Source organism: Cervus elaphus, chromosome 15 (genome assembly GCF_910594005.1).
Source record: "Cervus elaphus chromosome 15, mCerEla1.1, whole genome shotgun sequence".
Lineage (NCBI taxonomy): Eukaryota > Metazoa > Chordata > Mammalia > Artiodactyla > Cervidae > Cervus > Cervus elaphus.
Genome location: NC_057829.1, coordinates 65657902 through 65672039, shown reverse-complemented (window position 1 = coordinate 65672039; position 14138 = coordinate 65657902). Strand labels below are relative to the sequence as shown.

At 58.0% G+C, this 14138-nt stretch overlaps 2 protein-coding genes across 5 annotated transcripts; both read left to right on the top strand.

Annotated features, from left to right (window-relative positions):
* The first annotated feature begins 297 nt into the window (after window positions 1-297).
* Window positions 298-2701, top strand: NPM3 (nucleophosmin/nucleoplasmin 3). The gene is made up of 6 exons (XM_043925068.1): window positions 298-458; window positions 774-859; window positions 1098-1217; window positions 1336-1429; window positions 2162-2283; window positions 2362-2701. The coding sequence occupies exons 1-5, from the start codon at window positions 341-343 to the stop codon at window positions 2272-2274; spliced, it is 531 nt and encodes a 176-aa protein (XP_043781003.1). The 5' UTR covers window positions 298-340; the 3' UTR covers window positions 2275-2283; window positions 2362-2701.
* A 1391-nt stretch (window positions 2702-4092) lies between these two features.
* Window positions 4093-13836, top strand: FGF8 (fibroblast growth factor 8). Of its 4 annotated transcripts, none has more exons than XM_043926183.1 (6): window positions 7779-8044; window positions 8143-8179; window positions 8712-8798; window positions 9023-9203; window positions 12402-12508; window positions 13339-13836. In XM_043926183.1, exons 1-6 carry the CDS (start codon window positions 8013-8015, stop codon window positions 13627-13629), a joined length of 735 nt encoding a protein of 244 aa, XP_043782118.1. In that variant the 5' UTR covers window positions 7779-8012; the 3' UTR covers window positions 13630-13836. The 4 variants fall into 4 exon arrangements, with proteins under 4 accessions (XP_043782121.1, XP_043782118.1, XP_043782120.1 ...); XM_043926185.1 differs by having other exon boundaries at window positions 8013-8044; window positions 9056-9203; window positions 13339-13797; XM_043926186.1 differs by lacking the exons at window positions 7779-8044; window positions 8712-8798 and adding an exon at window positions 4093-4227 and having other exon boundaries at window positions 9056-9203; window positions 13339-13797.
* Window positions 13837-14138: the final 302 nt, after the last annotated feature.

The window sequence follows — 14138 nt, the reverse complement described above, 5'->3', positions numbered from 1 at the left end:
GAGCAAGGACGTTAATGCCAAGCTGATGCTTGGCACTCTGCAAAGATAAGCAAAGCAGACGCGACATATTGCGAGACTGCTTAAGGAGATGGTTGGATGGCATCACCGATGCAATGGACAGGAGTTTGAGTAGGCTCCGGAAGCTGATGAACAGGGAAGCCTGGCTTGCTGCAGTCCATGGGGCGAACAGCTGGACACAACTGAACTGAAGGAGACAGGGCGATGAAGCCCTGGACCCAGGGTGCCTCGCCAGCGTCTCCTTTAATAGGCGGGGCCGGAACTGCCGCGAGTCCCAGGCTTTGTACGTGTCGGAGGCGGAGCCGCAGAAGGCCCTAGCAGCATGGCAGCTGGCGCAGCGGCCGCCTTGACGTTTTTGGATCAGGAGAGCCGAGTCCGAGCTGGGGGGGTCGGCAGTCTGCAAGTCCCGGCCCCGGTCACTATGGACAGTTTCTTTTTCGGTATTGAGGAAAGGAGGGGCTGAGGGTGGTGCTGGGTTAGAAGCAGGGCTGAGAAACGGGAATGCAGACGTGTGCACGCCGTGGCGAGGGGGGGGGGGGGGGGGCGGGGGGGGGGCGCTTCCCGCGGCAGCCTGAACCGGAGGGGAGAGCCAGGCTCCTGCCCTAGTTGTTCGGGGTGGGCCCGGGCCGAGCGCACCAGCGGTTCCTGACACGTGGCCGTGTGGATGGCCGGTTAGTCCATGACTGCAGGTGAACGGGATTTGGTGAAATGTCCTCCGCACACTGAAGCACATTCACACTGTTAACCTCTTCCAGGCTGTGAGCTCTCAGGCCACACCCGCTCTTTCACCTTCAAGGTAGAGGAAGAGGATGACGCGGAGCATGTGCTGGCTTTGACCATGGTAAGGGGCGGGGTAGGGGGAGTGGAGGTTAATTGGTTGACCTAAACAGGCTCTACTCGCGTGTCTATTCTTCCCCGCTCTACTGGGAGTCATCTACTCTGCTTAATCCCCACGTGGGGGCTCCCCTGGCCAGGCGATCCAGGGACCTCGGAGGCTGGGCAGGTTGTAGGGTAGATGTTTCCACTTGTGGTGTCCACCCTTATTGGGGGAGACTCCGAGGCCCTATATACCTTCCCAGCTCTGCCTCACCGAGGGGGCCAAAGATGAGTGTAATGTGGTAGAAGTCGTGGCACGGAACCATGACCACCAGGAGATCGCAGTCCCTGTGGCCAACCTCAAGTTGTCCTGCCAACCGATGGTGAGTTCCCTGGCCATACCTTGGGAGGCTGGGAGGTAGGAATTGAGGACTTCAGGACTTCTCGCAAGGTGGGGTGGGCTAGGAATGGGCCAGGCCTTCATCCTTGTCTTTCTCCCAGCTCAGTTTGGATGACTTCCAGCTCCAACCACCTGTAACCTTCCGCCTGAAGTCAGGTTCTGGCCCTGTGCGCATCACTGGGCGGCACCAGATTGGTGAGAATTTTCTCCTTTGCCTCCAGTAGACTCTCCATCTGGACTCCGACCCCACCCCAGCCATATCTCCCAGTGCAGTTCCCATACAGACCCTGGACTTTACTGCTACTGCTGCTGCTGCTGCTAAGTCGCTTCAGTCGTGTCCAACTCTGTGCGACCCCTTAGACGGCAGCCCACCAGGCTCCGCCGTCCCTGGGATTCTCCAGGCAAGAGTATGGAGTGGGTTGCCATTGCCTTCTCCGTGGACTTTACTACTCCACTTTAAAGATCCTCCACTTTGCTACTCCAGCTGTTCTTCACGGAACCTACCCCAGCTTATCCAGCTCCACTGATGTGGACTCCTTTGAAAGTGAAAGTGAAAGTCACTCAGTCGTGTCCGACTCTTTGTGACCCCATGGACTGTAGCCCACCAGGCTTCTCTGTCCACGGAACTCTTCAGGCAGGAATACTGGAGTGGGTTGCCATTTCCTTCTGCAGGGGATCTTCCCGACCCAGGGATCAAACCCAGGTCTCCCACATTGCAGACAGACTCTTTACTGACTGAGCCACCAGGGAAGCCCTTTGACTCTTTGTTATCTAGTTTAGTATCTGAGGTTTTTCCCACCTAGGCCATAAGCTTTGGGAGGTCAGAGTCCCTGCAAGCCTAGAGCCACAGGGCATGAATAAATGACATGTAGTATGAAGGGGGTGTGGCTTTAACTTCTCTTCCTCCCTTGACTGCTTGTGTTCCAGTTACTATAAGCAATGATCTTTCTGAGGAAGAGAGTGAAGAAGATGGGAGTGAGGAGCAGGAAGCTGAGTTATGTCCTATCCTGCCTGCCAAGAAGCTGGGGCGCAGGCTCTAACACTCCCTGGTGAGTTGGAGGGGCCTGGGAAGGGACAGGAGGAGCATGTTTGGACATCGACACTGACCCCTGGTTTGCTCTCTTCAGGTCAGCTAGCTGCCTGCCACATGCACCAGGTTCCTGGACAAGTTTCAAGAACTTTGTATCTTCTCCATTGAAGAGGGTTGGGGGTGGGGGTCTTGGTCTGGTGCATGGAGAACGGGTGTCCCATTCTCCAAAGGACCCTGGTGTTCTAATCCTGTACTTCACCCCGAGCTTCCCTTTTCTCCAGGAGTGGGAGGAACTCTGAACTTCTATCCTGACCTTCTCTCCCCACTTGCCTGTGAGGTTGGAGGTCAGCATCTGAAGCTCAGGACTACACATTTTTAATATTTTTTACATTTTTGGATAAAGGTTGAAATAAAATGTGGATGAGGGGTTTTTTGCAGCTCATTTGTGTGGCTTCTTTCCCTCCTGGGGTGGCATTCCCCTAGGGACCACCAGGTGGCACTGTGGCAGCACAGAGGGTGGCCCTGGACCTGGGGAAGGGTGAGGAAATGTGGGATCCTGCTACTCCCAGAGCGCTGGGACTAGCCCAGCCCTGGGCCCCAGCTGCCTTCCTAGATGAGGACCTCCCAACACCAAGCCCCTTCCCAGTCGCTTGGTGGGGGAGGGCCATCCCAGGAGGTTATCAGCATCTAAACAAGGGGTCCGGGCCTCTGTCACCACTCAGGCTGATGGGCAGGGGGGCAGATAAGGGGGCTTAAGCAGCCTGAGGAATGTGCATCCCTGGCCCCATGAGGGGGCTCAGGCCCCAAGAGGACCTGTGAGGGGTAAGGTAGAGGCCAGTCTTTGCTCCTCCTACCAGTCATGCAGGCCATCTCTGAGCCAGCCTGGACCCTTAGAAACCTGATTCCAGGGGCCAGATGGAGGGGGCTGGCCAGATTGGGTGACAGGGAAACCAGAATCCGGGTGGCCTGGCATATGGGGGCAGAGAGGAGCCCCTGGGATTCAGCCTCCTGGGCTAAAGGGTTCCAGCCCCCTAGCCCTCCACCTGGTCTGGGGTGGGGGTGGAGGGGGCGGTTCTCTGGTGCCTGAATTCAGGTGGTTCTGGGGATTGGCTGCTGCTGTACCAGGAAGAGAAAGGGATGTACCTGGTGTGATCATGAGTGTGTATATGACCAAGTCTGAGGTCAGTAGTTCAGCAGCTGTGTTGATGGGGCAGGGGGGTCTCAGTGCCCTACAAACAAACAAACAAAAGGTTACCTCCTGAGACAGCCCGGGGCCCGACATGCTGAGGAGGGACACAGAAGAGGGCCTGGTGGGGCCAGGCCCACTCCCTCCCATACTGGCTTCTGGGCAAATGAGTGAACAAATGGGAGGGGTCCCTGGATAACCAGAAGAGGTTGGCATTGGAGCAGGTGTTGGAAAGAGTGTTTCCACACCACAGAAAAGCACTCCCTTTTCAACACATCTCTGAAGGAGGTGCCCTTCTCCCTGTGGTGAGGAACAAACAGGTCCAGTGTTTAACCTCCCTTTTTCCTAGTTGAGGATAAAGGAAGATGATCCTTCTCTGTGTCGTAGTGGTCAGGGTCGCAGGCCTCTTTCTTTGCTGCAGGACTTTCCTGAAGTGCTTCCACCAGGAACACCGGGATGAAGAGGGCAGCCAGGATGGGACCATTCACCAACCGGAGGCAAGGGGTCGGGAGATAGAGGAGAAGGTGGAGTTGGCGCCCTCTGGTGGGAGAGGTTGAAACAGCTTGTGGCGGTGCAGCTCGCCGCGCCGCCTCTGTAGCGGCTCTAGGCGGGCGCCGCGGTGCAGGGGCCTACATACCCCGCCAGCGGTCTGCGCATCTAAGGCAGACTTCATTCGTTTGTTCGTTCATTCATTCACTGGAAGGGTTCCTGTTAGAACCCTTCCCTTCCTTCTCTCGTCTATCGCCTGCAAAGTCCTCGGCACGTGCTCGGATGAAGGTACGGTAGCCTGGCTGAGTGTAGGGAAAAGTCGGGGAATCCTTCCCAGCCGACATTTCTACCCGCTGCAAGTGGCCCCGCCCCAATATTTACCCCCCTCGACGCCGCTGATCGCTCATTGTGAGCCTTTCTAGTTTCTTGGCGGGTCTGCCCGCGGCCCTGGCCGGCGCCAAGCGCGCTCCTACCCGCGGTGGGGGCCCAATCCACATCCGCCTCATCCCGGAGTTTCTCGACCCGACGGGGCGCCCGAGGACTGAGCCGGGAATTGTTTTTTCTCCCTCCCCTCCCTCGCCTCTCCTCGATCCCCCTTTCTGCCCTCTCAGCGCACAGTAGGAGCGTTGCCCATTCATTTAGGCCTCTGAGCGCTGAGGGCTTACGCCGGGGTTTGCAGACTGCTGGAGGAGGGGCAAGACTGTATTTGGGGGGCAAAGGGGGACGACCAGACGGGGCCTAAAGTGCTTAACACAGTCTCTGCGATTTACATTTGAACAGTCGGCGGAGGGTCTGCCGCGTTTGAACGCCCGGCGCAGGCTGCGCGTGTTGGAGCGCAGGCGGCCCTCGCCGGTTGGTGTGGATTTGAGGGGCCCAGAGTGGGCCAGGGGCGGGGGGGGGGGGGGGGGGCGACCGATGCGTTTGGAAAGAGGCTGAACGTGTGTGTTTGGGTCCTTGCAACGGTGTGTTTGCAGAGAGGGGCTATTTGTGTTGGCGAGAGGTGTGTGTTTGTGTTTGCAGGAGGCGAGGGACTCTGTGTGTGTGTATTTGTGTTTGAGGAGTGTGGGGGCGGCCGGGAAAGGTGGCCGGGCTGTCACTCAGCGATCAGGTTGACAGGCGCTCCCTCATCAGGGCCAGGGAGCTCTGATTGCAGATTCGAGGAAACAAAATAGCAATTGTAATTACGGGGCTTTGATAAGATAAAGGAAGGAGCAAGCCGGCCGGGAGGCGAGTAAGAGCAAGGGAGGAGGGAACGGCCTGCTGGGGCCCCGATGGAATATTTACATCTGTCATTCACTGGGGTGTGTCCTCGCAGTACCCGGCTCCTGATGCGGGGGTGTCCCTATTGACACCCCCTCCCCCATCTAGAGACGGGGATTTTTGAGGATATGAGAAGAATCCCCTCAAATGGACGAAGACCCAGCTGGGGGACGTTCTCAAAATGTAGAGGAATTCTGATCTGTAGAGGCCCCCGGGTAGAGGTTAGGGTGTGGGACTCAAATCCTGACGGTCCACACGTTTAGGCCCCGGATGGCCCATCTCTGGGGGAGAGTGAGGAGGGTGGATTAAGATCATTGAGGTTCAGCCCAGAACCTTCTGGGGGCTCCAAATCAGGGTTGAACTCTGGTCTGAGCCAGGTGCTCTAGTCTCCACCCCCTACTCTGGGGAAAGGCAGGTGCCCAGAGTGACATAGGTTCTGACTCCAGGACTACACATGCTAAGGATGGGCTGGATGCCCTGACCCCTGCTTGGGTCCTGCTCCTTGCTGTTCTCATCAGACTGTTTTCAGAGGGCTGGTCCCTGGTGAGAAGACCCTTTTCATCCTCTGCCTCTCCTCTCTCCACTTATTTATTAATACATACAAATAAACATATTCAAGGGCCTCCTAGGTTCAGGGCATGAGGTTAAGATGGTGAATATTTTGCCTGCTTGAATTAGTGTACCTGGGGATGTAGACACCCAACAACTTCTAAGACAGAGGAGCTTGAATGAAGGAGAAATGCTGGTCTAGGCTGTGGGTACAGGAGCCCACTTCACTTGTCTTCCTCCAGTGCCCACCTCCCAGTGGGGTTAAGAGGAGATGGTGCAGACAGACAGACTTTAGCAAATACATGTGCTCAATAAATGGTGGTGCTTATGATCCTTATCTGTTGGGAGGGTGGTGAAGGCAAGTAAGTCGCCCTGGGGAGGCCCCACATGCATTGAGGTCTAAATGCTCAGCCAGTTTCCCCATTATTCATTCATTGAATACAGAATTGCGGAACCCTGCCCTGCTCTCCTGAGCTGGTAAGATATGGTCCTTGCCTGGAGGTCTGGGTGGGAAAGAGCCACTTGAGGGAACAGACTCAAGTGGGTAACAGGTGAGCTCAGGGAGTTTGCTTCTCTGGGGAGGGATGAGATCTTGGGACAAATCTCCTGATTCTGTTTCCCCATCTAGACCTTGCTCAGTGTTAGCACCATGGCTGGGAGTGGGAAAGGCAGGCCACAGAGAAAGGGGAGGTAGGAAGAACTTGGCTATGTTGCCTCTGGTCTCATGGTTTCCTGAGGCCACCCCAGCCCCTCCAGCCCAATCCCCAAGGACATGGGGGCTGGCAGTAGGGCAGGGGAGGTCTTGGGCAAGGGCAGCAGCCGGGCAAAGCATCAGTGGCTCCACCTGCTCCCCAGAAGTATCTGTCTCAGGGCATCTCTGCCCACCCAAGCTGCTCTCAAAGAAGCACCACAGCTCAGGGGTTCCTGAAGCCCCTGGAGGTAGCAAAGGGCGGCTGTGAAAGGCTTAGACAACTCATTACCTTGTTTGATACTTCCCCCTCCCCCAGCGTTGACAAAGCACCAGTCGAAGTTTAGTACACAGTAGGTGTGTAAATACCTGTTCAGTGCACAAATAATGGGACTCCGAGCAAAAAAGACTAGGCAACCTTTTCTTTCCCAGGAAAAGCAGCTGAGGTTATTTTTGCGCCCACTACCTGCCGCTTTGGGGAGGGCATGGTGGTGGCAGTGACGGGTTTTCCGTATGGGTGGGCTCTCTCCTTTTTGGGTGGTGTGGTCAGGCTTCAGTCTAGCGTGTTGGGGGCGGGGTGGGGGGGAAGGAGCAGAGGTGATGGTGATAATGAGAGAAGGAAGCAGGAAGGGAGATGTTTCTCGATCTCAGGGCCTTCTTGGTGACTGAGCGAGGCAGGAGAGACCGGCAAGGCAGAGTACTCAGCAGAAAGATGGGGGTGATTGTCGGTTCTCGGTCGCACAGGCACGCACTGCCAGAGGAACGCGCATAACCGTTCACCCCAGTGTCAGCGCCTACTTGCAGGCGGCAGCCCTGGACAGACAGAGCACAGAGTAGGTGGCTCAGAGAGCCGCCGTCTAGCTTGAGGCTTAAGCGGACCGGGTCCCACGGTGCAGACCGGACGCCTTCCCACTCGGGCGCCCGGGGGGTCCAGGAAACCCCATCAGAGGGGCTCGGGACTCCACGGGGTGGGCGGCCCGACGCGCCCCCCCATCCCCGCGCGCCTGGACCCCAAGAACGCGCAAGGGGACAAGTCCGGGATGCAGATAGGCGCCCAGACGGGCCGCCCCCGCCCCTTGCTGCGGGTCCCCAGACCCCTCCCCTCACCCAGACCCCCAATCCCCGACCCTCCGACCGCCCCGCCCCGGTCCGCCCCGCCCCCGCCCTGGGCTGCGTCCCGGCCCCCTGCTCCCAGCCGGGGGCTGCGGGCTCCGGCCGCCCGCCCCGCGCTCCCCCCTCGCGCCGGGTGCGGCGCCCCCCGCCCCCACCCCTCCCCCTCCCTTCCCACTTACCCACCCCCCCTGCCGGCCGGTTACCCTCCCTCCCGCTCCGGCTTCTCAGCAGCCAGCGGCCAACGGCTCCGGCTGCGGCGCAGAGGCACTCGGCGCGGCGCGGCGCGGCGAGCTCGACATTCCCTGGGACCCGCGGAGCCGCGTCCCGATCGCCCGGGCTCCCGCCCTCGAACCACCCTCGAGCCCCCCTCTGCCGCCGCCGCCGCCCTCGGCTCGTCGGTCCGCTACCTCCCGCGAGCCGGCGAGATCCCGCCGGGGCTGTGCGTGCTCCCCGGCCGCGCGCCATGGGCAGCCCCCGCTCGGCGCTGAGCTGCCTGTGAGTACCGCCGCCCCGCGCCCCCGGCCGCGCGCCCGCCCGCCCGCCCGCCGCTCACCCCGCGCCCCTCTCTCCCCGCCCGCTTTTGTCTCCCACAGGCTGTTGCACTTGCTGGTTCTCTGCCTCCAAGCCCAGGTAAGGCGCACTGCGCCGGGGCCGGCGGGGCACGCCGGGGGGCGAGGTCGGGCAGGCCGGGGCAGGAGGACTGACCCCGCTGTCGCGCGGCGGGCTGGAAGGGCTGGGAAGCATCTTAGGACTGCAACCCCTAACTATCCCGAGGAGGGGTTAAGGACCAGAGAGGTAGCGCGGGCCTCAGGTCACACAGCCTGTGAGTGGCGCGAGGCTAGAACCCGAGGTTTCGGAGTCTGGCGCTGTCTTCCACGCCTCCCAGCCAGGTGGGGGTGGTTGGGGAACTCGGCGGGCAGCCACTCCCGGCCGTGCGGAGGAAGGGGGCATTCGGGGCCAGGGGGTGTTCGATGTCAGAGGTCCGGTGACTGCCTCAGGGACCCTCTCCGCGGCTCTCTGGGGGGACTTGCGGCGAGTCTGGCCGAAAGATCAGGTGCCCGGGTCTTCTGTGGTCTCAACATTTGCTCCGTGAATTTGTCTTTATAAATGTCAGGGGTCGGGCCGCGCTGCCTCCCGACTTAAAAGCGCCCTGCTCTTCTAGGAAGGCCCGGGCGGGGGGCCTGCGCTGGGCAGGGAGCTCGCTTCCCTGTTCCGAGCTGGCCGGGAGTCCCAGGGTGTTTCCCAACAGGTGGGTCCAGATCCTTCCCCATCCCGGGCGCATCCATGCTAGACTGGGTCTGTCCGACTTTCCTGGGTAGGGTGGGGGTGGTCCGAACTGGCATGTTGGGGGGACCCCAGCCCCTGCCGGCTGCCTGGGGCAGTGGAGGGAGGTGCCGGGTGATGGGGGCCACTCGGGCCCCTGGGCAGGGTAGCATTATAATGGCGTGTTGTGTATTTTTCAATTTCCTAAAGGTAACTGTTCAGTCCTCACCTAATTTTACACAGCATGTGAGGGAGCAGAGCCTGGTGACAGATCAGCTCAGCCGCCGTCTCATCCGGACCTACCAACTCTACAGCCGCACCAGCGGGAAGCACGTGCAGGTCCTGGCCAACAAGCGCATCAACGCCATGGCAGAAGACGGGGACCCGTTCGGTAAGGAGCTGCACTGCGCTGGGGTTAAGGTAGCCTGAGGAGCGCGCCCCTCGCTCGTCCCCAGGCTGGCCTGCTGTGACGGGACCCAGCAGTCGCATCTGCGTTGAGCTGAGGCCTGCAGGCTCCCCAGCTCAGAAGGGAAGGAGTTAAGGCCACAAAGCATCTTGGGGGTCAGCTGGAGAAGAGAGGGCTGGGGAAGGGACCCCAGGGAGTACTTGGCCCATAGGTGCCCTTTCCTGCCCAGCAGATGAATGAATCCAGGAATCTCCCTTTCCACCTCCCCCTCTCATACACCTCCCCACTGCAGGTGGAGGCAGAGGGTTCAGGGGGAGGGGGCCCAGGTTTAAGGGAAGCTCTTGAAAGAGGATATGTCACCAGGGCCCACAAAAGGAGAGTGGGAAAGAGAAGGGAGAGAAATCCCCTCAACTCTCCCAAGTTGGGGGTGCGGTATACTGCGAACCTTAAATACTTTGATCAGGAGGGTCAATTACACATGGGGACTAGGCTAGGAAAGGGGCCTTCCCCACTTCACTTGTCCAGGAACCCAGGCGGTTGGTCAGAGCGGGGCTCCTGGCTCCCGGTGGGGTGGTGAGTGCAGGGAGCTACTGTGGGGTGGAGAGGCTGAGGACTGATTGATTTCTAAAACATTCAATATTCCTGCCTTGAAACAAGGCCAATTTCCAGAGTCCTGGATGTACCAAGAGAAAAGCAAGTCCTCTGGGCGGCTGGTGTTGTTTTTAGAGAGCGATTATTGTGAGTTTAAAAACCTTTAAATAATGACCAAGTTAAACAAGCATGAAAGGAGAGGGGAAGACTCTATTAAAATGTAATAAAAAGGTGAAGCATTTTAAGAGCTAAGAAGAAAAATGAAGAATGATATAAAACAGAAAAAGAACGAGCCTTTTTTTCAGATGTGGAGTTTGAAAGGAGTTGCAAGTCTGTAAATGTTAAAAGAGAGGTTCAAGATTGTTCTCTATGAATCTCTGGAGAGACCCCCGCGTCTGGCAGAGCGATTAAAACTCTTCTTACTTTCACCTTTTTTAACATTTCCTGAATACTTTCTCCTCTTCTCGAGCCAGTTTGGGGGATCGAGTATGTCTCGCTGCATTTTTTCTGCATCGACGTAGCTGACTTCCCTTCAAAGCTGGAGAAGGAGACATAATTTTCCTGGGATAAATCTGTCACTGGGGTGGAAGAATAGGTTTGAAAATGTTAAGCTTTCCAAAAGCCCGGTCGGGAAAGCCGCTGTAAACTGCCGCCCCAGCTCCCCAGCTCCATCCAGGAAGGAGAGTGGGGGCTTTCTGTGGTGGGGGTGGGGGCGGCCTGCCTGGTGGCCGAGCTCCCCCGCTGGGCTGGCAGGGCCAGCCTGCCGTCCCTTTGTCCCTTCAAACTGGCTGCTCGTTGCCCTTCTCAGCTTCCAAGGAAAGGGAATGAATGCCTGGCTCCTCCTGGGTTTGCTCCATTGGAGCAAATGGTCCAGCATCCTTGGGGTTTGGGGAGGGAAGAAGACGCTAAGCTGGTCATGGGGGGATTCATCTTCAGACATCAGAGGTCTGATGCCCACTTCTCTTCTTACAGTTATAGGAGGCTTCCCAGGTTCCCTGGTCCCTGCCTGGTGGGCAGGAACAGGAGCTGGAGGACCCAAGAGCAAAGGCTTAGGGTGTATAGCCAGGACAGGTAGAATCTGGGGGAGAATGGCAGAGAATTCCTGGGGGCTTCCTTATGGGCCCCAGGAAGGGACAGAGGGCTCCATTCCTTTTTGCCTTGTTTGGTCAGACCCCTCTCTTCTCCAGTTGGTGTCCTTCTTCACCCTTAAAAAATAGTTGCTCCTTGCCCTGAAAAGCAGAACAGGAAAGGGATGGGCAGACTGGCTGGATCCAAGAGGAGCTGGGTGGGAGGAGAGGTGACAGCTGCATTTCCCTGGCTGACTTGGAGCCAGACTGGGGACTTGGCTACTGGGTCCCAGCTCTATGCTTCTGCAAAGGGAGGCAGGCAGTCACAGGCTGGGTGGTGAGGGCTGCCTTGCTGACCTGTGCCCATCACCTCCCATTAGTTTCAGGGTCAGAGAAGGTGCCGCCTTGTCAGAATAAGCTGGGAGGTAGCCCTGGGAGTCCCCAGACTTCCTTCTCAAGGAGGTAGAAGGCTGAAGGAGGGAGGGCAGGAGATCTAGCCCCTTTGGTTCCATCCTAAACAGCTAAGTTGGTCCCCACTCTCAAAGGGAGGAGTTGTGCAGAGAGTGGGTAAGGGCCAGGGCTTCTGTGGCAAGCTGGTTGTCTAAGGGAAGAGGTAAGAAGGCACAGGATTCAGCTCCCTGTCTCCTGGCTCTTGAGAGGCAAGCACACATAATTTTCTCTTCTCCTCCCCTACAGAAAGTGTTTGGTCACTGGGGTAAGAAGCCCAGTGATGCTAGAGGGGGTGCAAGAGAAAAGACTATTGAGTTACTGATTTCTGAACACTGAGGCTGGGGTCTGGGGTGACTAGGAAGTATGGGGAAGAGATAGTATCCTCCTAGCTGGTGTCTGAGGTTATAGGAAAGCAGCCAGCCGTAGGCTGTGTGTGGAGGGAGAGCTGTCCTCATCCCTGTCACCTTCTCAGCAGAGCCGGGGTGGAGGGAGGGAGATGTGGGGTGGGCAGGGTGGAGTGGGTTGGGGTGGAGGGTGTCTGGGGATGGCCAAGGCTGTGGGTTGGAACCCAAGGTATCAGAAGCAAGAGAGAGTGCTTTCGTGTTTGATCTCAGGAATGGAGGTCACCACTGCACCTGGATGTTTGTAATAATCTGTGAGGCACATACGTATAATATTTTGAGTTGGAAGAATCCTCATAGATCTTTTGATTGGCAGTGGAATTCTAGTCAAATTAAATTTTACTTGAAGCCTCGACACAAAAGTCATTACTGTCTGGTTATAAAAGAGGATCTTCAGTTTGATGGCTTTAAGACCCCTCTGCATAAACCAGTTCAGATACCATGATCTCATCCATTCCCCCTCTGTAAACCCAGGCGAGGGGCTGGAAGCCCAGAAAGGGGACTTGACCTTTCCAGGGTTGCACAGCATATTAGTGGCTGGAGCCCACGGCCTGGGCATCTGGCCCTTGGAGCAGCTGCTTCTGGGATGGGCCAGCTGGGGTAGGGACATGGAGCACTGGAGGTCAGGAAGCTGCCAATAACCACCCCCACCCCACCCCAACCTTTCCTGACAGCAAAGCTCATTGTGGAGACAGACACCTTCGGGAGCCGAGTTCGAGTACGAGGAGCTGAGACAGGCCTCTACATCTGCATGAACAAGAAGGGGAAATTGATTGCCAAGGTGAGGTCCTAGAAAGAAGTGAGGGACTGGCTGGGGCCTGGGAAGCAGGCTGGGCTGGCTGAGCTCCTCCAGGATCCCAACAAGGTGGGCAGAGAGGCCGAGGGCCACCTTGGGGTTACGTAATGATTGGGGGGGGGGCAGGTGGAGGAGGTAAGGGGGGAGGTAACTGAGAGATGAAAAGCTATAAAGGCAAAGGAGGGAGAAGGAAGGCTAGGGAAGGGGCTGGGGAGGGGGTGTCGGTAAATTCCATATATCTTTTTAACAAATCGCCAAATTGCTTTGCTATTATGTCCAATTACATGGTACCAGCATTTGGAATGTTCAGTAAGCCGAGGGCCCAACCCCTCAGCCGAGCTCTGAAATGGCCCCATTAGTCACGGCTCCTCTCCAGCCTCGAGCTCCCCGCTTCCCTGGCTTCTGGGGCCTGGGGCTCAGCATCTCTTCACCAGCCTTCCCTCCCCCATAGGGTGGTGGCCCTGGGGCTGTAGGTCAGCATCCTGAGATGGCTGAGGGGGGCAGGTGGGGAAACGGGTGCTAGCAGCTTGGGCCAGACTGGTGGGCAGAAGGCCAGGGTGGGCAGGGGCTGGGCCCCCTCTCGGCCCCTCTGTGTTGGGGCCCAGCCTCTCTGTAGACAGCCATGTGTCACTGCTACCCAGGAGGACAGGAAGTTGCCGGGTGGGCTGTGAGTTGTGAGGGATTAGAGAGCGGGTGCCCACCCTGCCATCTGCTGGGGTGCCCACCTGCTGTCTGGGGCCGCCTGCCCTCTGCCTAGGATGGGAGGGGGCTCCGGACAGAGCCGGGTGACACCGTGTCTGCCCCCCACCCTGCAGAGCAACGGCAAAGGCAAGGATTGCGTGTTCACGGAGATCGTGCTGGAGAACAATTACACGGCCCTGCAGAACGCCAAGTACGAGGGCTGGTACATGGCCTTCACGCGCAAGGGTCGACCCCGCAAGGGCTCCAAGACCCGGCAGCACCAGCGCGAAGTCCACTTCATGAAGCGGCTGCCCCGCGGCCACCACACCACCGAGCAGAGCCTGCGCTTCGAGTTCCTCAACTACCCGCCTTTCACGCGCAGCCTGCGCGGCAGCCAGAGGACTTGGGCCCCCGAGCCCCGATAGGCCCTGCCGGCCCCTCCCCGCCGCTCCCCGCCCAGGTTTCCTCTTTGCAGGACGAGGTCTGCGCTACTGAAGGCTGGGGAGGAGCCTGGGGAGGAGCCGGGAGAGCCCTGGGCTCTAGTTGTGGATAATTGTTTGCTGTTGGGTTTTTTTTGTTGTTGTTTTGTTTTGTTTTTTTAAACAAGAGAGAGGCTTTATTTTTGTATTCCACTAAGCTGTTGTGTCTGACTTCTTCACTCTCACCTAGGCTGGTGAGTGGCCTAGACTGGGATTCTGGCGGGGGTTTTCCTGGGGGTGGGGGGCCTTTTCTCATCCCGCATAGGTGCTCCTGGGACCCCAGCAGTTGCAGGGCAAGACTACTAGACGGTCAGGGGCTCCTCTGAACCCCTAGGTGGGGGCAGAGAGGAAAGGGACTGGAACTTTAGGTCAGGTCTTTCAAGAGCAGGTGTCAGTGGAGGATGGTTGTGTACTAGCTGCTATTAAATGACTGAAATACTTATTTAATTGTATTA